This window comes from Terrapene carolina, unplaced genomic scaffold, assembly GCF_002925995.2.
Source record: "Terrapene carolina triunguis isolate 2854851 unplaced genomic scaffold, T_m_triunguis-2.0 Scaffold558, whole genome shotgun sequence".
In the NCBI taxonomy this organism is placed as follows: domain Eukaryota; kingdom Metazoa; phylum Chordata; order Testudines; family Emydidae; genus Terrapene; species Terrapene triunguis.
This window is the reverse complement of record NW_020664909.1, coordinates 14,632,967-14,654,090: the sequence shown is the minus strand read 5'-3', so window position 1 is coordinate 14,654,090 and position 21,124 is coordinate 14,632,967. Positions and strand designations below refer to the sequence as shown.

At 48.0% G+C, this 21,124-nt stretch overlaps 1 protein-coding gene across 1 annotated transcript in view; it reads right to left on the bottom strand.

Annotated features, from left to right (window-relative positions):
• Positions 1–3,148: 3,148 nt before the first annotated feature.
• Positions 3,149–21,124, bottom strand: part of CD80 (CD80 molecule) — a 24,431-nt gene continuing 6,455 nt past the window's right edge. Inside the window, exons 2-5 of the mRNA XM_024209455.1 lie at positions 13,835–14,161; positions 10,157–10,435; positions 8,028–8,156; positions 3,149–4,371 (exon numbers count right to left, since the gene is read on the bottom strand). Of these exons, the coding sequence (XP_024065223.1) occupies positions 4,244–4,371; positions 8,028–8,156; positions 10,157–10,435; positions 13,835–14,161 (863 nt within the window). The 3' untranslated portion in view covers positions 3,149–4,243. The remainder of the gene's footprint in view (positions 4,372–8,027; positions 8,157–10,156; positions 10,436–13,834; positions 14,162–21,124) is intronic.

Sequence of the window (21,124 nt, the reverse complement as noted above, 5' to 3'; positions counted from 1 at the left end):
GCTTCCCAGCTGTGCACTCACTGGTGGGGGTCAGCGCATGGTTGCAGCAACATCAAAAAAGTGACCAGTGAGAACGCTGCGATGCACAACCAGTCTCCACCGTTAGTATCCGTTCTGCACTGCTGCCGTGCGATTACTGGTCCCACTCTCCGAACAACGGCTGCAAAACAGGCTGGATGAAGCTGTAACTCACAGAGCCTATAACCAGTTAGCTTTAAAGACAAAGCAGAAGGGATAGAGTAGAATATGATAAGCAAGCAGGGGCGGAGGTATGTTAGTAAATTCCATTGTGCAAGCAGCTTATTGGGTTTTGGTTTTCTCCTCAAAATGAGAAATCGCGCTTTCCTACACAGTAGGCAATAAAACCATTCAGGCCAGATCTGGATAGGTCCTATCCGATGCTAGAGGCCAAGCCGGGCTCTTCCCCGCTTCAGCTTCTGAATGGATATAGGGAAAAGACTGAGAACAGCAGCCATAGACTGATCAGCAGCATCCCAGGCCAGGGTAGTCCCATACCGCCAAATTTCCTGCAAGAAACTAAAGACTCAGCCCACCCCAAGCCTTGTGGAGAAGCAATAGTAACGAGGGTGTTGTAGCCACACATCCCCACACACCGTTAAGGGGAGCAGACCTGTGGTTTTGGATGAATTTTCAATTTCTTCATGTTACATGCATGTAAGATAGCTGCTGAGCAATCTGACCGCATATGAGTGTTGACTAGGGGAAATACATATAAAAAGTACCAGTGGGGTGTGTCTGCATGCTGTCAGTTGGCTGGAATGTGCAGATAGATGAGCTTTGGCATATCATCTTCCTCTTTGGGGTGAACTAGCAGAGCTGTATCTTTGATTCACTGGCTGGAGGGGTTTTGGGGACAAACAGGTCATGAGTACTAGCATTAGTGCTGCAAACGAGGCAGATAGCTGTACGCACATTAGTTAGCAAATGGCCAGGGTGTCAGTGTATTAATGTCACTCCAGACTACACTAAATGTTATGGCTGCTGAAATAAGCATAAGACGTATTTCCCCGTCTCTGTTCAGTTCTTCCTTAAGGAGTGGCTGAACTTTGCGTCCTTACTGGAGAAGGGACTCAAGACAGGAGACATCTGTGATTGTCAGGTCCTCAAATACATTCTTAATCCAAACTCTACTCCAAGAACTGTACTGGCATCATGCCCAAGCCCAAGGACTATGCATAGAATGGAACAGACTACAGCTGCCCTCAGCTCTAACAAAGAGGTGCAGCCTGTGCTTGGATCAAGATTGCACATTGGGACCTGTCATCTCCCAAGGGCCAGCCTCTCCTTACTAAAGATGGGCTACCTGGTAAAGCACCACAGGCCACCCTTGCCTTAGAGGCAATGTCAAAGCCAAACATCCCAAACTCTGAGGAGGCAGGTGGTGTACTGGAGCAACATTTCTTCTTGCTGCTCATCAGGAAAATGGAGCTTCCTTTGGGGTGGCATTGCAGACACAGGGCTCTGGTGCGTTACTGTCCTAAAGCTTCTGTGGTGGTGGTGTTTATTCACAAAACACCATCTTCCCAGTCCACTTCAGCAGATTTCCTGCCTGCTCCGTCATCCTCTTCTGGAAGAGCCAAACAGTCTATGGAATAAGCCTTGGCCACGGAGGACAATGGGGACTGCAGTGCAGGGCATACGGGATACGAGATCTGAGGGGACACAAAGGTTAGATTTTTTTACTCCTAAAACATCCATGAAAATGACTGTCAGACAACAGAAGCCATCTGCAGACCTCATGATGGCATCTAATCTAACAAGCAGTAGCAGAGGGGGTGCTTTGCCTGGGTGAGGGCAGGCACTGCAAGCCACGCACCACTAGGGCACCACACTTTGGGTTGGAATCTGGGCCAGTCTTTGGTCCTTGTGAAAGCCTGCAGGTTCTCTGGGGAGAGGGTTTCTTTGTGCAGTAAGGATGAATCAACAGCAAACCAGACTATCTGACTTACAATGGGCTGTGGTTGCTACTACTTAGATAAACTCTGCATTTTAGTGTAAGAGACTGTCCCACGATCAGCAACAGATCTCAGCAGTTCTGACACCTGATCTCTGGGTCTGCCCACTATTTCAATCATCAGGACTAGGAACAACCAAGCATTTACAGAAAAGCAAGAGGATTTAGAGAAAGAGGAATGCAGTGGAATGAATTTATTCAGTAGGGAAACTCCTACTATAGAATCTGTGCTGATAAATCCCCTCGGACTACTTGCTAACCAAGATTTAGTATCTGTTCCAGATGGGGCCTTCCCCGTAGGACAGTGAGAGTGGGTGGCTGGGTTTGGACATGAGAGAAACTAACCATGATGATTTCCCCTTCCTTCATTCTCACAGCATGTCAAGTTGTGAGTCCGTTCATTCTCAGAAAAACAAACAAACGTGCCCCTTAGGACTTCGCAACTGTCACTATGCTGCACACACTGGCCACTGGGACAGCAGAGAGAGAACCCAGATCATTCCCCCCAAAATAATAATAATAATTTATTAATAGCTCTTATTGCACAGATCCACTCTCCCTTCTCCCCCCGTTCCTTCCCCCGACCTAAAGAAAAACCTTTGTTAGGAGAACAGGGTTTAAGAAACAATTGAGCAGTTCCAATTCCATCCCCAACCCCCAGGCATTTGGAAGCAGCGTCTCAGAGATCTTTAATTCTGAGCCTTACTCAATAGCATTTCTCTTTTCTTCTGCTTTGATTCCTGTTTATCAGCCTGGGTCCTCCAGAGGAAGAGTCAGCTGTAAATCAAGTCAGGTATCAGGAGTAAGGAGAGGGGCTCCCCAGGGCCCAAAGTCATTGTAGAAGTGTAACCAGAGTTTTCCCTCACTCTGTAATTACAGGGCAGTGACCCACTTGTGCTTCCATTTTCTAACACCCCCATTTCCATGCTGACCCTTCCCCAGAAACCGCCCCAGCATCTTTCACTTGATCTGTCAAAAATAAACAGCACTTTCAAGCCATCTACTCCTCCTGGGGCTCCCAATGAAGCTATTTGATACCTCGCACCCTGCCGCTCACCTCACTGCTCACATTGGAAATCCTGAGAGGGAGAAAACTCTCCTCAAGCTGCTGAAGAGGAGGGTTTGGAGGGAAGCCCTGGCTGGGATGATTTAGTTGGGGATTGGTCCTGCTTTGAGCAGGGGGTTGGACTAGATGACCTCCTGAGGTCTCTTCCAACTCTAATCTATGATTCTATAAGTGCCTCAAAGATGGACGAGCATTTAGGGTATGTCGACGCAGTCCACTGTGGTGAGCCTCCCAGCCCAGGTCAACAGACTCAGGCTTGCAGGGTTTACGCTACCATGCTAAAAATAGCCAGATAGATGTTGCAGCTCGGGGTCTGAAGTCTGCGGGGGAGGGTGGGCTGTCTGCACAGCTAGTTCTAGTGTGGGGGTGTGTGCCCCATGAGCCTGAGTCTGTCGACCTGGGCTGGGAAGCTCGCTGCTGGCAGCTGCATAGATGGACCTTAGGAGCCGATTATGAAAAATGGAGTTATTCACTCACAGTTGTGCCCTTCCTCAACACCTCTGGCCACTGCTCCTTCAGCCCTTCCCTCATCATCCTTGTGGCCATTATACGTAGCAGGAGAGGCACATGGTCTATGTGCAGTTCACCAAAAATAGTTTCCAGGGGGCCAAGGTAGCACATGGGACTGGTGAGAGGTTGATTGCTGGTGAACAGGTCAAATCGGATTCAGTTTAGTAGTGACTGAAGGACATTGCCAATGAGAGCTATTTGTTGGCCTGTTTGTGAAATGAACAAACCCATCTCTAAGGCAATAACCAGCCTCTTGGTCTCCGGTCTCCAGAGAGGAACCAAGAGCTGGATTTATCAAAGAGCTCTTCTTTCGGCCCTGCTGGTGTGAGCTCTGGAGGTGGGGCAAATTGGAGGGGTGGCAGGAAGAGAACTTACACTAATGCAGTACCCATTATATTGCAAGAAGGATCAAGAGCCCTAGAGAAACTGAAGACTACTGGCATCTTTCACCATTACTACATTCACTTTAAATGTAAACCAAAACAAAAAAATCCCTGTTATCCGGCTGGGAGACACCCTCACTCCAGAAGACCATGTCATCTATCCAAATGTGAGTGGCCACAAAGCCCTACAGCCTTGACCCCAGAAAACAACAGAACACTTTGTGTGCTAACGTTACCAGCGCATAGCATATGAGCATGTATTTTGCCATCAACAAACAGGGGAGAAAGTTACCTGCAGATATGGTCTAATCAGAAAGATGCTGCTTCTGATGTTACTTCAGAGAGGTCAGTGACACCTCTTACACCGTCTTTCATTTCAGTTCCCACTGCTGGATCTTGAGGGACAGGGTAGTGAGAGCACCGCAGTTGTTCGCAGCCTAAGGAAAGAAGACAATCTCTCGTAAGTGCTCAGAATTCCAGTGCACTCAACAGTACTGGATCCAAATGCTTCCTTCAGCCACATTTTGATCCCTTCAAATATGGTTACGGGTGGGGGCGGAATATCAGAGTATAATCAAGGAAATCAGATGGAGAAGAGCTCTGACCTCTAGTGCCATCACTCACTTGGCAGGATTGTTCCCTTCAGAATGTTAGAGTGATTGTCTATAACCATATTCTCATTGGCTGGTTTGGGCCTTTTAGGTGATGTCACAGATAAACACAGGTGTGAAAGTAACTTAAAGGACTTACCGGTACGCCGGAGTCCTGAGCGGGGCGGGGCCTCAACTGGAAGAGGCGGGGCCTGTCAAGATTTAAAGGCCCTGGGGCTCCGGCTGTGGCTGGGAGCCCCAGGGCCTTTAAATCACCCCAGAGCTACCAGCTGCAAATGAAGCTGGGAGCCCTGTGGCGAATTAAGGGGCCCGGGGCTCTAGCCGCCGTGGAGTTCCGGGCCCTTTAAAGCGCCGCTGGAGCCCTGCCGTTGCTGGGGCTCCAGCAGCCGGGCCCAGGCGAGGATTTAAAGGGCCCAGTGCTCCTGCCACTGCGGGGAGCCCCGGGCCCTTTAAAGCGCCGCCGGAGCCCTGCCGCCACTTGGGCTCTGGCAGCCGGGCTTGGGCGGGGATTTAAAGGGCCTGGTGCTCCCAAGAGCGGCTGGAGCCCTGGGCCCTTTAAATCACCACCAGGGAAGCCGGTCCAGTCCGGCACGGCATACCGGCTCTTGCCGGTACGCCGGACCGGCTTACTTTCACCTCTGGATAAACATCAAATCCCATTGGTGCAGAACTAGGACTTCAGGACATGCAAAAAATAACCCTACATATGCTGAGAAAATTCAGAGTACATACACCATTTATTGTAAGTTACAGGCCAATAAATGAGCCTAAGTTACACACCAAACGGCAGAAAGGTGGGGTCTTAGTAACACAGTTTCTTTTAAGGGTGTAGCAGGAGCAAGGTTCCCCATAGTTTTACACCCTATTAGCTGGTTTTCCTCCTATAGTCCAATCAGTGTCCCCTTGGCATGTTACACTAAATCAGGCTCACACCAACGTCTCAGCATAAATCTGATGCTGCCATTTAAGTGACCTCTGAATTTGGCCCATTCTGTTAAGTGGATTAAAGAAACGGAGGAAAAATGTTTTACTATCTTTCCCTACATCCTTTTTTTCTGAAGCTCATTTTCCAGAACAGAGTTAGAGATCGTGCAGTGTTAACATACAGCTAGGTGCAAAGGTTGTCCAGGCAGGCCTAGGATCGTGAGCTCCTCAGGGCAGGGAGGTCCCTTCTCAAATGTCTGGAGAGTGTCTGGCAAATTGCGAACACCACCACAAACACACAACTAAAATCCTCAACCACCCACTCCAGCCCAACCCTCCACGCTCCTCCCTTTTGCTTCTTGTTTCCACCCTAGCCCTTGCTTCAGCTCCTTGAAGCAAAGCTTTTAAGCTAAGAAACTGGACTTTAAGGCTGGACCAGCTCCCAATCCAGGTTTCCACCATAACATTGCACTTCTGAAGCATTTGCTGAGCTCTGAGGGCCAGCTGCAGGGGGAAGCAGCAATTTCCCTGTAGGAGCCCTGGCCTGAAGCCCTTCACATCTCCCTTCTCACTGAGGTGTAACTCAACCTTAAACACTTGAAAGCTGGTTTGAGACTCCAACTTTGGCGTCTGAAAGTGAAGTTCTACTCTGAAAAGTGACTGTAAAATAGCACCGTCTTATTCAGCAGATCTGCTTCCTGGGGGGATTCAGAGACATGTCTACTGACCTCAGGCTCAAAGCTAAGTTTTTACCCTTATTAGAATGACAGAGCCAACACAGCTAAGAGTGTGAGCTGGACTCTATTCCTTTGGGTGCATCAACAGGATTGTTTACTACATTCCAAACAGCTGTGCACCCCATTAAGCACTAGGGAGCTGAGCAGGTGCCACTGAGGTCATAAATTGAAGATAATGGGGGCTGTAGAGCTGAGAGCATGATTTGCCTCGCAGAACCTCTCTCACGTGATGGTGCACAGTGGTGGATTAGCCACTGGACCCATGGGGCCTGTGCCCAGCGGCCCTCACCAACTGCGGGGCCACCGGAAAAATTCTGCCACTGAAACCACAGGATGGGGAAGCCCCCCCAGAAGCCCCCGACCCTGTCCCAAGCCCTCCCCCCCGCAGCGGCCCTGGGACTGGAAGAGCTCTCACTTCTTGCTGTGCCCCAGGGCTGTGGCACGGGGACAGAGCTTCTCCGGTCTTGGGGCTGTAGGGGGTGGGAGAGAAAGGAGAAAAAGAGGTTGCAGGGCTGCAATGAGGGGACAGAATGAGGAGTACCCTGGGTGGGACAGGGGTGGGCCCCTGGACCCCACCTCTGGGAAAGGGGCAGAAAGGGGTGGGGCTGTGGGTGGGGTCACAGGCGGAAGGGGCAAGGCCACAGGCAGAAGGGGTGGGAAGGAACCCCCTCACTTGCTCTGGCCCAAGGCCTCAGGAAACCTTAATCTGCCTCTCGTGGTGCACCAGGAGGAAATAGCCTTGCTTGACTCTCAGAGCCTAGGCTGATTTTGCAGGGCAGGCGGATAGAAAACAAACCCCCAACTCCTCCTTGTAGACAGCACATTTGAAATTAGTTGCAGAAGCAGTGGCGCTCCCAAGCAAAATAAAGTTACAAATGCCCTTCAGGGGTTTGGGTCCCAACTATGCTAGAAATAACCTCTCCCGTTCAGGGACAGCACTGCAACTATGATCAGTTCAAACATGCAGGCCAATAGCGCTTGCTTTAAATAGGAGGGTGGCTACTGACAGCGCATGTTTGGGGCGGGGGTGATTCTGGACTCTGAAGATCACTTCCCTTGTGACCAAACCTAGATTGTGTGACCCTTAGGACACACTGTAAGGCTCCTGTATTTTTCTTGGGCCTGATTTACAAAGGTATTTAGATACCTAGAGATGAAGAGAGGCTTCTAGGTGGATTTTCAAAAGTGCCCAAGAGCGTTAGGTGCTTAACTCCTATTGACTTTCAGTGGGAGTTAGATGCCTACTCTGCTTTTGTAAATCCCAATTGGTGCCTCTCTGCATCTTTAGGTGCCCGAATAGCTGTGTAAGTCTGGCCCCAAGTTATTCTGGGGAAAGCAAGGGGATGGTGCAAATAGGAGCTTGGTGGTGGGGGGCTTGAGGATAAGCCTCATTTTGGGAGGTGGCAAAGTCTTTTTAAATGGTAAAAACTCCACTGTATTTTGATGATTATATAGCAGTGACAGCCCTGGCAAAGGGCTCCTTTATACGCTTCAGTACATAAAAACGGGTCTGAACCGAACCGGCCCAGATCTAAACATCATTCAACTTTGCTGAATTTCTGATCCCGACCCAAATGGCTCAGTTGCTCCCTGCCTATAATGGACCCACATAGCTGCCAGCCTTTAGGAAAGCCCTGATATGAATCTATACTTTGTGACGTTGGCTGTTACAATTAATACAACTAGAGCATTGGATGTTCTGCACTTCCCTCCACAATCTATCAACAGAAGAGTTTCCAAATAGTACATTTTACCAACTTTCCTATGAGTCATCAAAAAGCAGCCCATGAATGTGACTCTCATTAAAGGAACTGTACTTACCATGACACCGGAAATATTTTAAAAGCAAGGCAATGGCCACAAGGAAGATGCAGATGAGAACCAAACTCGAGGCAATAATGACCCCCTGGGGCAGAGGTGTTGGAGAAGAAGGACATTCCTTTAGTTTTTCTGAGAAGAAAGGATTGATAAATATAACTGAAGGGCCCTTCACCATAGTGCCATTTTCACACAAGTGTGGGTGTGAGAATCCTGTTTTGTCCAAATTCTAATGCCAAGTAATGCCATTTTTGCCAGTAACATGCTTAGTTGCAATATATTATCCAGCCACTCTTTATAGTTTCTGAACTATATGGAGTTCCAGGCAGGGTATGCTCCCTGGTTCACAAAAGTGACAAAGCTGCAACTCAAGCTGTGAGGAAGCCTCCCATTCCCCAAGAGTATTTTTCTGGGTTTAAGATTTGTCTGACATCTGTGTAGTTTTAAGTGCTGGATTTTTTTCCAGAACTGGGCATGGATGAACTGTGTTTTACATGAGTTCTGCAAGGCTATGAACATCTAAAAGCAGATAGGCAAATTTGACATAAAAAGGTGCACTCAGAGGTAATACACAGTAGCAACTAAGTATCATAATCTATCTGATTAACAGAGCAGGCACTTCCTGCCCTGAGGAGCTTCTGTTGGCCGCGGGTGTTTATGTGGGGAAGTAACAAAGCTCTTTCCCTTTAAGGAACAGTGGAGGTTGGGTGGGTAATTATGAGTCTGCATTTAGAGAAACTTCCAGTCATAGAGGCACTACTCAGGTTCTCTTGTTTCAGGCACATTTACACCTACGCCAGAGCAGTATGTATACCTCCAAGTTTATACATAAAAGAGACCTCTAAATGCAAAAGGCATATTTGATCTATCATTCTCTGAGTAGGGGGCAAAGAGAGTAAGGGTCTGGAATTTTATTTCAGTGGATTCAGATGCTCTTGCCATTCTCATCAGATGGTGGAAGTCCTGTCACTTAGAACATTTAAAAGACTAGACATGTACTACCACTTCTACAGTAAGGAACTCTCCTGCATTGGCAGGAAGATGGCCTAAATGTATGCTTCATCTCATAGGGCTTTACCCTCACTAATAGCTATGATTCTAAGATTGGGCTAAATTAAGCAGCATACAACTTCCTGGACGTTGGCTTTATTCTCCCCATAATCTTGCCAGCTTCACGTGTGAGCCTGCTAGCCCGGAGCTGGGACTCCCAAGCATTTGTTGCTTTAAGGACTGTTCCCAACAAACTGAAGTGAAAGTGGCCACTCGCTTTAAAAATCAAAAGGTGTTTTTTGTTGTTGTCACTGTTTTTTCCCCTCCCTGCCTTCAAAGAATCAGTCATTACCTCAAGCTATTGTTTTATTATGATTATTTTGCTGGGATTTTTTCTCCTTCTCTTCTATTCCACGCAGTATACTGTTGAGCCCTTTTTTTCATACCTGTTTCCTCCTGGGAATTTAGACATTATTCCAGCTATTAGCAATATTCTCTAAGGGCCAGGTTCTGAGCTCCTTGCTCAAGCTGAATGGTACCTTCACAAGTCCTATTGAGTTCAGCAGGCCTATGATGAATAAGGTACTATTCACCATGGACAAGGGTGGCCGTATCTCTCCTTAGCTTCCCTTGGAAATGCCTGGATCCATACAGTCAGAACATTGGGCATAGAAACATGTTTTAAATGTTGTTTTTAATAAAAAATGTTTTTTTTAAATCTCTGGCTTTAAGCGTCTTCTTGCAAGCTCCTTTGTACTGTGAAGCATTTAGACTGTAACGGCTACTTCATATTCAGTGTACTGTCTTTCATCACCCTCCCTGTCTGTTTTCACTTGTCCCTTTCCAGGCATAGGCCCATTTATTGTATGATCCTCTATTTTGCATTGCACTGTATACAATCATGGTACATTACTACATACATACGTTAGGAATACTACTGAGTGTGGGAAGCTGGAATTTCTTCCTGATTATTGCAGCCAGTAATAGACCTTGAGGCAGGAAGGAGAGGGCTTGCAAGTTTTATGTTTGTGTAACTGTGGACACTATTCTGACACGAGTAAATGCACCCTTCTTTCCGAGCTATGTACCTCAGCGAGTTCCACAAATTCATTACACACTGCGTATGATTGGCAGAAACTTACTCAGAATGTAGTTGGAGGACACTTCGAAGTCATCATACTCAATGGTACATGTGAGGAAAATGTCTTCAGTCAGATTGAGCTGCAATTTGGCGGTGACATTATAGAGGCTGTCTTTTGAGTCAGATAAATTGGTTTGCCAGTCCACAGACATATTATTGAGGATCCCAGAGACTCTGGGTGCTGGAAAGCCACCATGAGAATAACAGTTCACCGTCACCTCAGTTGAGCCACAAGCATCTTTGGGTACATCTGCTGATATGACAGGCTTGCTGAAGTCAGCTGGAGCAAAGGTAGTGAGAGAGATTTAATTACCATTCTGTCAGATGAGGCACAAAATTGCAGTCTTCCTGACCCCTTGTCATTAAAGAGCCCATGGGACTTTGCATTCTAGCGCCTCCAAATTCCTTCTGAAGTTTCAGGTGGATAGGGAATTCTGGTATTCACCTTCACTTCCTGTCCTAAACTATTGTCCAGTATTGCAGTGCACTGTTTCACCAGCTGCCACATTCAGTGGTGGCGCGTGGTCTCTCTAGATATACGGTCATTTGTAAGGTGGCCTTCTTAACGGAAAGTACTATAGAAATATAGGGCTGCCGCTTGTGGTTATTAATAGTCTATTGCATAAATGTGTAGAAAAGATAACATTGGCCTCTTCTGAGCCATCCAGCAAGGGAGCCAATTAATTAATGATTTGTATTACGGTCATGTCTAGGGACACCCCCCCACACACACACACAACTGCAATCGGGGCCCCATGATGCTGGGCACTGTTCAGATGCATAGTTAGTGACCGTCCCTGCCCCAAAGAGCTTGCAATCTAAGTAGACAAGAATCAAAGCATGGGAGAGGAAACTGAGGCATGGAGGGATGAAGTGACTTTGCCAAAGGTCACACAGCAGATCAGTGGCAGAAAGAGAAAGATCCCAGGCCTCCTCAGTTCTATCCCAGCACCCTATCCACTGGGCCCCACTGCCTTAGTTAGCACAAAGGATTGTTTTGGAGACAGTCACTTCTAAACCAGAAACTGGACTGAAACCACTAGCTCATTTCACACAGGAGCACTGAGCAGTCATCACATGGTAACAACTTTCAGTCACTTTTGTCCTAGTCAACTAGCAGCCTAGAAGTGAAAGGCTCCATATCCCATTACCAATCCCTCTATCCAAAAGGCCTGAAGCCCCTCCCACTCCCCATAGCTATTACAAAGGCCTGTTAGAATGCGGGGGGTGGGAGATGGCAGAACAGAAGAGAGCTGGGCTGTTTTTAGTGCCGTGCCACATTTCCCATTAAGTTGATTTGTCAGCCCTAGGACTATTCCTCTCCATAGGTGATGCACCCCACAAGAGGGGGAGTGGAGTGTTCTGGGAATACAGGAGGCAAGAAACTGGACAAGTCTCTTTTTTCACTTCAGTTCTCACTTGCTGATAGGGATACAGTTCCTTCAGGTGTCCCTGCACACCAGGGGGTGTTATATACATGCTGCTGTAAGGCAGGCTGAGGACTAGTGGTGGGAAAACCTCAGGAGAGATGCACATTCAAGATGTGGAAGATTCCAGTGCTTATTCATGGGCCTAGATAAAGGCTTCCCTGCGAGATCTCTGGGACTTTCTGCTGTCATACGGGTCGAAAAGAAATCAATGTCTCTGCTCTCCGTTGAAACCAACTATCAGAGAGGCAGCCGTGCAAATGGAAAATGATGATGCGAATAGAATTTCTTCTAACTTCCACCAAAGGTTCAGATTCGTTTTGAGCACTCCTGTTCCTCCACTAAACCATTTCCCTGGGGCAGTGCTTACAGTGGTCTGAAAAAGTGTGTGGGGGGGGGAACGATCATTTTCTACAGAAATGAAAGTGACATCATCAGCATCTGCCTGTCTCTCCTCCCCCCATCAGTTCTGCTCCCACATCTGTTCTGCCCCCGGCTCCCCATCAATTTTGCCCTTTCCCAGCTTCATGTCTGTTCTTCCTGCAGCTCCTCTGGTTCTTCACTCCCCTCTCCCAGACCAGCCTGTCACCATTGTTCACAGGAGGGGCTGGAGGGAGGTGGGGGGGGAGAAGGAGCAGGGCCATCCTGAGCTGCTGGGCTCTTCCTGCTCCCCACTCCCCTCCTGGAAGAATAGGCTCCTGGGGGAGAGGGGGCGGCAGAGGAAGATCTCTGCCCATTCCCTGCATTAGCTCTGATTGGCTGCTTACACCCCAGCAGGTGGAAAAGTAGCCAATCAGAGGGAGTTTCCCCCCATGCAGGGCTGACGTGCACTCCTCAATGACAGCTTGAATTATAGAATGTTTATTGGCTGGGTCTGGAACCTCTTTCAACCAGGTGCCATTTAAGCACAGATCTGAGGTGAGATTCATTTAACCCTTAGGGCATGGAGGTGTCTGATCCCTAGAGCACTAGCCAGGCCCCTACAATGTTGTGGGGCTCTCCAAGGGTGATGGAGCAAAACCAGGAAGGGCCTATGGCTGCTGAGAGGTGGGGCCTGGTCAGAAAGCACTCTTCCCACCATACCATGCCTGCCTTTGCGGGGAACACTTCCTCCTGCCCTACGAGAGAGACCTGACTTCTCTGTGCCTCACGCTGGAAAGCAGGATGGGGCCAAATAGCTCAGAGCACAGACCAGTGATGTCACCAGTGATGGAATAAACTCCATGCCAAAGAGACAACTAGCAGGCAAGGGAAGGGGAAGGGAAGGGAGACCCTCTTTCAATGCTTGAAGTAGTGTGGACAGGGCCAGATTTCCAATTAGGCACAGTCGGCACGTGCCTAGGGACACCGGCGTTCTAGGGGTGCCTAAACGTTAAAAATTAGTTAAAAGTTAAAACATACGCCAGTCATTCTCAACCTGTGGCCCGCGGGCTGCATGCAGCCCAGTTACCCAGCTGTGTGCTAAAAAAAATTCAATTTGTCACTCCAGTCCTGGCAGGGGCGGGGGCGGCGGAGTGGGAGATGGCACCACACAGCCATGCTGGAGCGCTCCTGCTAGCAGGGAATGCAAAGCAACCCCTGGTGGCAGGGGAAGGCTTCAGCAATGCAATGCAGGGGGCCCTGCTGGGCAAGTGGGTCCTGAGGGAGCCCGGCCTGGGCAGGTCCCGCTCCTGCTCCAGCCTGTCTGATTACGCCTCTCCTGAGGGGCCAGAGCAATCCCCGACTGGCCCCGGCTGTGCTGCCGGCTCAGCCCGGTGGACATAGTCACCTCCCAGTGGGGTCGATGAGTGCGGCCAGGGTGCAGGAGAGTGGATCTGTAGGAGGGTTGTGGGGGGGGGGGGGGGCTCTGGGCGTGAGGAGTGCTAGGCCATGGCGGGTGCGGGAGGTCTGTGTGTGTTGGGGCGCTGGGCAGTGGGCAGTTGTGGAGGGTTGGGGGAGCGCTAGGCAGTGGGGGGGGGTCCATAGGTGGGGAGGGGCGCTGAAGATATTGTGCCTAGGGGTGCGTAAGGTGTAAATCTGGCCCAGAGTGTGGACTGCCATGTAGGAGGACAGAGCTAATGAAGGGGGATGGCAGGTAATCCTATTGGAATTAGAATCCTAATGGCGAGTCTAGCCATGCTTATGCTTCTCAAGGATGCTATGGCCTGACTGTTCTGTTGCCCCAGTCAATGGTGCGTCTAGTCGTCCATCTTAACCCCTTGGTCTTTGCGTATTAATTAAAGGCTTCTGATGATTTGGATCACACCACTTACCTTCAACCACCAAATCCACAGTCCTGTCACAGAGCTTGGAAGGTCCCTTCTCTATCACTTGAACTATGCATTTATATGTGTCGGTGTCTGATAGTTTCACTGGGAAAATTGACATTGTGAGGTTCTGTAGGTCCATCTTGGTCCGGTTCACAAACTTTGCATCGGTCCTGACCAGCTTCCCTGCTGAGTAAGCCATCACTACTTCTTTTTCTGTTTGCCAGTAAACGCGGTAGTTATACTGGGACTCTGGGCTGGGTAGTTCATGGCAGCAGGGCAGGTGGATGATTTTTCCCACTTTGGCTTTGACCAGGTTTTCCTTTGCAAAGACTGCAGGGAAGCAAACAGGAAACAACAACATATGTCATGAGACAGTCATATATCCGTAAAGCCCGTTCTGCCCACAACTCCATCACCCTTGATCACAGCTCTGTCTGCTCCCACTGACATGCCCCAGCGTTCCATTGTCCAGTTTACACTGAAAAACCCTCCCGGAAGGGACCTGTCTCGGTGATGTGTTCTTGTGATGCTCCAACCTCACGTATGGATCTAAGTCATAAAAAATGGTCGCTAAGCATGTGGATCAGTGAAAATGACTAGGGCAGCAGCATCTGCATGGAAAGCAGGATAGGTCGCAATTTTCAAAACTCAGAGTAAGTAATCATCACTATTGTCATTGAAGGGGGGATGTATGGTGTCAAAGCCGTTAGGGACCAAAACATCTCTTCTCTCTCTTCTTAGAGCTGTTTGTTTGCAAAATCCCTATCATTTTCCTGTGTGTTTCCCCAACCCCAAGCAAATGCAGCAATGCATCTTTTGTGTAAAGGGAAGGGAGGGAGAACCAACCCAACACCCCCGCAGTCATAAGCAACCCTACACCAACAAGCCAGCATCATAGCCCAACATTCACAGGCATCTCTACAATAACAAACCAAGACACACAGCCTATAGTTCATGAGCATCCCTGCAACAAATCTGGATACCTACCCTGGTGCTCATGAGGAGCCCCACTAAACCAAAACTAGCAGCTCACTGCTCATGAGCATCCCTGTGCTAACAAACCAGTGTCACAGCTTGGTGCTCATGAGCATCCCTGTGACAGTAAAGCCAGCACACTTATGGAAGAAAAAAAAAAGAAAAGTTCAGTATGGAAACAACCCAGCCCTGTCCTGCAGTGGTTCCCCTGCTTTGCAGTATCCCCCTTTGCACTCTGCTCCCATGCTCAGTCCTGCAATGCAGCGCTACAGTAGCTCTGCTTCCCCCCCTCCATCTGGTCACACCGGGGAGGTAGGACATCAGAGGCAATAGCAAGCTGGAAGGCTTGAGAGGACCTGTGACAGCAGAACAGAGGCTAGCTGAGATTGATTGGCCCAGAGTGATGACAGAGCAGTGTCTGGACAGAAGGAATGATCTTGTGGTTAAAGCAAAATGTGGGCAGTTCTATTCGGACCTCTGCCATGAGTTGCTGAGTAGCTTTGAGCAAGTCACTTAACCTCTCTGTAGCCTAGTTTCCCAAATGGGGATAATGATACTTACCAATCCTAAAGGGTCTCCTAAGGCTTAACTCATTGCTTGTAAAGTTCTCTGAGATCCTCCCCGGAAGGTGCTAGAGAAGGAAAGCAATCTTAGCCTGCCCTGGTGCTCCCTGATTTGCAGGAGGCATGCCTGCCATTAACCAGAGTTCACAATTCAGACACCAAACCAAACCAAAAGCATGAGATTTCATGATTCCAGTCTGAAATGCACAGGGAATCCATTGCTGGCGCACATGCCCCTGCTCCACCCACCTGCCTTATGGCAAATCAGTAGGAAACATATAGAAAAATGCCAGGGTCAGCAAATACAAAATTGTGTTTTCCATTTAATTGGGGAGCTCTTCTTTGACTCAGGCACTTCATTGCCCCCTCACTAGTGTGGGATCCCTAGGAGAGTTCTTTTTTTATCAATCAGGTGTGCTACTCTGTGTAACACAGCCCACCTTAAGCTGCATGTCTTGCTGCTCCTCCTCTTTGTGTGTGTCCATCTTCTTCCTGCTTGTGTCTCCTTCTAGCTCAGTTACTATCATTGCTAGACTTCCGATAACTGAAACTTTGGGATTCTGGCCTGCTATCACCACCCAATGGAGCTGGGTTTTTTTGTTTTTTGATTTATTATAGAGAAGAGTGGGCGTAGCTGTAAATGTCAGTGAGACATCACATCATGAGTTGCATGAGGTTCTCCACACTTTGCCACCAAGAGTCTCCTCTGCAACCAAAAGGAGAACAAAAACCTCCTGGACAGTACATATGCAGAGGCTGGAAACTCCTACTGATGTCACACCCGCCCTTAAAAGGCACTGCACCCATGAAACTGCAACCCGAACACTTTCAGCCTGAAGCAGCTACAGACCAGGGAGAGTCATGCAGCTCCACAAAAGTCCCCAGTTCATATGAGTTTACTTTAAAGGTGAATTGCAAAGCAAAAATGAAAACTGAATCCGGTCCAAATTTACGTACCAAATGTTCTGTAGGAGGCATCCACTATGGAAAAAAGTTTTAATGAATCATCTAAACAAAAATTCCCTCCTCTTCCCAACCCGCCAATGTAATCCTCTTGGTTCTTGCTCTCTGTACCCAGAGTGGATACTTCATTTGACCCCATGGATGAAGGAGTCAGGAATAGAGTAAGGAATTTCAGTTCTCTCACTCCTCCCACAGAAAAGAGCAGGACACAGGGGTTTCTTTATTTGCTTCCTACAAAGGACACAGGAACTCCAACTCCATTTGCTTGATGATTCCCACTCTACTACCTACTTGATCAGAGACACTACTATGATTAGATCTCAGCATGGGTCAGGCAGAAGGAGTAGAGTGCTCATCAGGAGAGGTGCTCTCAGCATACCAAGGCAATGAGGAAGCGTTAGCACTAAGCTTGGCAGAATTCAATTTTATATATATATATATAATTTCAGTGGATAATATCAGTGGTTATTTTTAAGCATTTTAATTTTTTTTTTCAATTTAAAGTTTCTCAATTTTACAAAATTATAGGTTTTAAGCATTTATTTTTTCTTTTTATCTTTTTTTTTTAACAGTTGTGGGGTCAGGAAATTGTTTAATGACAGGAGACCCTGAGGTCCAAAAAATTAAAGCTTTATAACCATTAAAACACAAACTGTCAACATCAGATATCAAAATATATAATACATATATCCTTAAATCAACAAGTCATACCTGTTTTTTACTATTCATTTGCTAGTCCATTTGTAATGAGTCTAACACAAAATTCTAAATCACTGGATTTCTCAAGTACCATTTTTCTTACTTTTGCCTATCTGTAAATTTCAGTTATCATCTATGGAAATATTTTTTCAGCGGTTTAAGTGTGTATGGTGAAATAGACGTTTACTGACATATTCAAATCAAAATCTAATCCTTCCAATCCTAGTTATCAGGGATCAGATTGGGCTAGCTAGAGATGTTTCAGTGAACCATTGCTTTCCCCTGGTTTCTGCATCTTGATTCCAGAATTTCAATTTGCATTATGCATCTGCTGGTTGCTACTCCACTGTTAAGGTTAAGTTTTGTTTTTAACTTAAAGCAGGGATTCGATCTCTTCACTTTATAGGAAAACTATGGCACATTCTCTCCAAAATTCTAGTACTTACTCCTTAAATACAAAGTGATTTTTCCAAGCAGTTACGAATAAATTCAATAATTAGGTTATGAATTAAAATTAGTTAAGTAGGTCTTTAAAGAAATTTGCACCTGCTTCATTATTTTCCTGTCCCAAATGATCTTAGCAATGGGATAACAGATTTTTTAAAATTTCCATATAGTTCATATTGGGCATAGGCTATATTTCAGGAAATATGGTTGTATTTAAGATGAATTACTGTTGTCTCTAATTGTTATGAGTATATTTGCTATGGACACGCTTCTGTCAACAGCTCAGGTAACTCTTAAGTGAGGCTGGTGTGACATTGGCGGTAACTCAACAAATCATCACCCATCCTCTGCAGCTAATTTGCATGCAACAATTCTATTGGTTGTAATACCTCAGTGGTATGAGGAAGACAGGGCACATGTGCTGAGAGTGGTCTTTGGTAGATTTGGCCCAACTGGTAGTACGCTTTAAAGATTATGTAGTTGTATAGTAGGTGGCTGCACATTAGCTTGGGCATGAGTACTCGACAGGATTCCTATGGCACTTATAGTTCGGTTCCACTGTGCACAGAGGCAGCGCTGTACTGGGAAAATGAGGCAGGAGCACAGAGATACTGGACTCAGCAATGGGCTCTCCCTGAACCCCTTCACAAGTGCTGGAATCAGTAACAGAGCCCTGCACACCAATAGGTCAATTGCAAATTAAGGGTCAGGTTCACCAGTACGCTTCAGCTGCTTTGTGCTGCTGCTCTGACAATGCAAAGCAGCTGTAAATCCCGCTCTTCGTGACCAGGTACTCCTTGGTGGGCCAGGATCTCTTCTTAACTCAGATGGGGAGAAGGAAGATAGAAATAGAGCAGCTCTTTAAAAAATAGATAGGTATTTATTTCACCAGCAGTTGTATTCAGCCCCATTTCCTTAGAGGTTTTCAGTGTGTCAACTGTGCCCAAAGCAACCTTAATTCTACTCTGTACTGATTCTGTGAGGAGGAGGGAAAGGTATGAAAGAAATCTAATTCGATTTAAAAATTCAATTTACTCTAGTCTGAGACCGTACATGCAGATTCATAGATTCTAAGGCCAGAAGGGACCATGGTCATCTAGTCTGACCTCCTGTATAGCACAGGCCACAGAACTTCCCTGATTTAATTCCTGTTTGAATGAAAGCACATCTTTTAGAAAAATATCCAATCTTGATTTTAAAATTGCCGATTGTGGCGAATCTACCTTGACCATTGTTCCAATGGTTAATGACTCTCACTGTTACAAAAAAAAATGCACAGTTTGTTTCTAGTCTGAATTTGTCTAATTCCAGCCACTGAATCTTGTTATAACTTTTGTCTGCTAGAAGTGTCCTTTATTATCAAATTTCCATACCACACACAGATGTTTATAGACTGTGATCAAGTCACCCTTAACTGTCTCTTTGTTAAGATAAACAGATTGAGGTAACTGAGTATCGCTGTAGGACATGTTTTCCAATCTAATCATTCTCGGGGCTCATTTCTGAACCTTCTACAATTGATCATCAACATCCTTCCTGAATTATGGGCAGCAGAACTAGATGCAGTATTCGAGTAGCAGTCTCACCAATACCAAATATAGAGTAAAATAACCCCTCTACTCCTTCTCAGTATTCCCCTGGAATTCCAAGGATTTCATTAGCCCTTTTGGCCACAGCATTGCACTGGTAGCTCAGCTGATTATCCACCATGCCCCCCCCAAGTCCTTTTCAGAGTCACTGCTTCCCAGAATAGAGGGGCCCATCCTGTAAGTATGGCCTACATTCTTTGTTCCTAGATGTATAACTGTACACTTGACCGTATTAAAACACATAGTTTACTTGCACCCAGTTTACCAAGCGACCCAGATCAATCTGTATCAGTAACCCGTCCTCTTCATTATTTACCACTCCCACAATCCTTGTGTCATCTGCAAATTTTATCATTGATGTTTATGTTTTCTTCCAGGTCATTGATAAAAATGTTAAATAGTACAGGGACAAGAACAGATCCCTATGGAGCCCCACTAAAAACTCACCCACTTGATGATGATTCCCTACGTACAGTTAGCCAGTTTTAATCCATTTAAAGTGTGCCAATGTTGATTTTGTTTCGTTCTAGTTTCTTAATGCCATGTGGTACCAAGACAAATGCCTTACAGAAATGTAAGTATAGTACATCAACACTATTATCTTTATCAACCAACCATCTAGTTTCATTAAAAAAATTATCCATTTAGTTTGACAAGATCTATTTTCCAAAAACCTATGTTGATTGGCACTAATTATATTACCCTACTTTAATTCTTTATTAATCACGTCCCATATCAGACATTCCACTATTTTGCCCAGGATTGATGTCAGGCTGACAGGCCTGTGATTACCCAGATCATCCCATTTATTCTTTTTAAATAGTGGCACTAATTAGCTTTCTTTAAATCCTCTAGAATTTCACCACTGTTCCAAGACTTATTGACAATCAACAGTAATGGTCTAGATCAGAGGTGGGCAAACTATGGCCTGTGGGCCACATCTGGCCCATGGGACCGTCCTGCCTGGCCCCCGAGCTCCTGGCCCAGGAGGCTAGCCCCCGGCCCCTCCCCTGCTGTTCCCCCTCCCCTGCAGCCTCAGCTTGCCCCGCTGCCGGCGCAATGTTCTGGGCAGCGGGGCTGTGAGCTCCTGGGGCAGCACAGCTGCAGAGCCCGGCCTGACCCCGGTCTCTGTGCTGCGCGGTGGTGGTGGCGGCGTGGCCTGGCTCCAGTCGGCCGGCGCGGCTGTAGCGCCGCCAGCCACTGGTGCTCCGGGCAGTGCGGTAAGGGGGCAGGGAGCAGGGGGTGGGGGGGTTGGGTAGAGGGCAGGGGAGTTCGGAGTGGTGGTCAGGGGGCGGGGATGTGGATAGGGGTCGGGGGGAACAGGGGGTTGAATGGGGGCAGGGATCCTGGGGGGGCAGTCAGGAAGGAGAGGGGCTTAGATGGGGCTGCAGGGGGCAGTCAGGGACAGGGGTTCCGGTGGCAGGGGACAGGGAGAAGGGGTGGTTGGATGGGGCAGGGGTCCCGGGAGGGCATCAGGAATGAGAGGAGGGGTTGGATGTGGTGGCAGAGGTCCGGGGGCGGTCAGGGGACAGGGAGCAGGGGTGTGTGGATGGGGTAGGAGTCCCGGGGGGGGGGGGCAGATAGGAGGTCATGACCCTCTCTCCTAACTGGCCCTCCATACAATTTACGAAACCCGATGCGGCCCTCTGGCCAAAAAGTTTGCCCGCCGCTGGTCTAGATTGCTCCTCTGCAACTCTTTTAAAACTCTTGAATGAAAGTATTTGGACCTGCTGATTTTACAATGTCTAACTTTAGTAGCTCACAGGGCCGGCTCCAGGCACCAAGCACCCAAGCTGGTGCTTGGGGCGGCACCTGGAGGGGGGCGGCGCGGCGCTCCGGCCGCCGGGGAGAGCGGGGCCACAGCCGGGCTCGCCGCCCTCCCCCCGGCGCTCTGGCCGCCCTCCCCCCCGCGCCCTCCCCCCGGCCGCTGGGGGGAGAGCGGCGAGCTCCTGCCGGGGCTCGCCGCCCTGCGCTCTGGCCGCCGGGGGGAGAGCCGAGCCCCAGCCGGGGCTCGCCGCCCTCTCGCCGCCCTGCCCCCGGCGCTCTGGCCGCGGGGG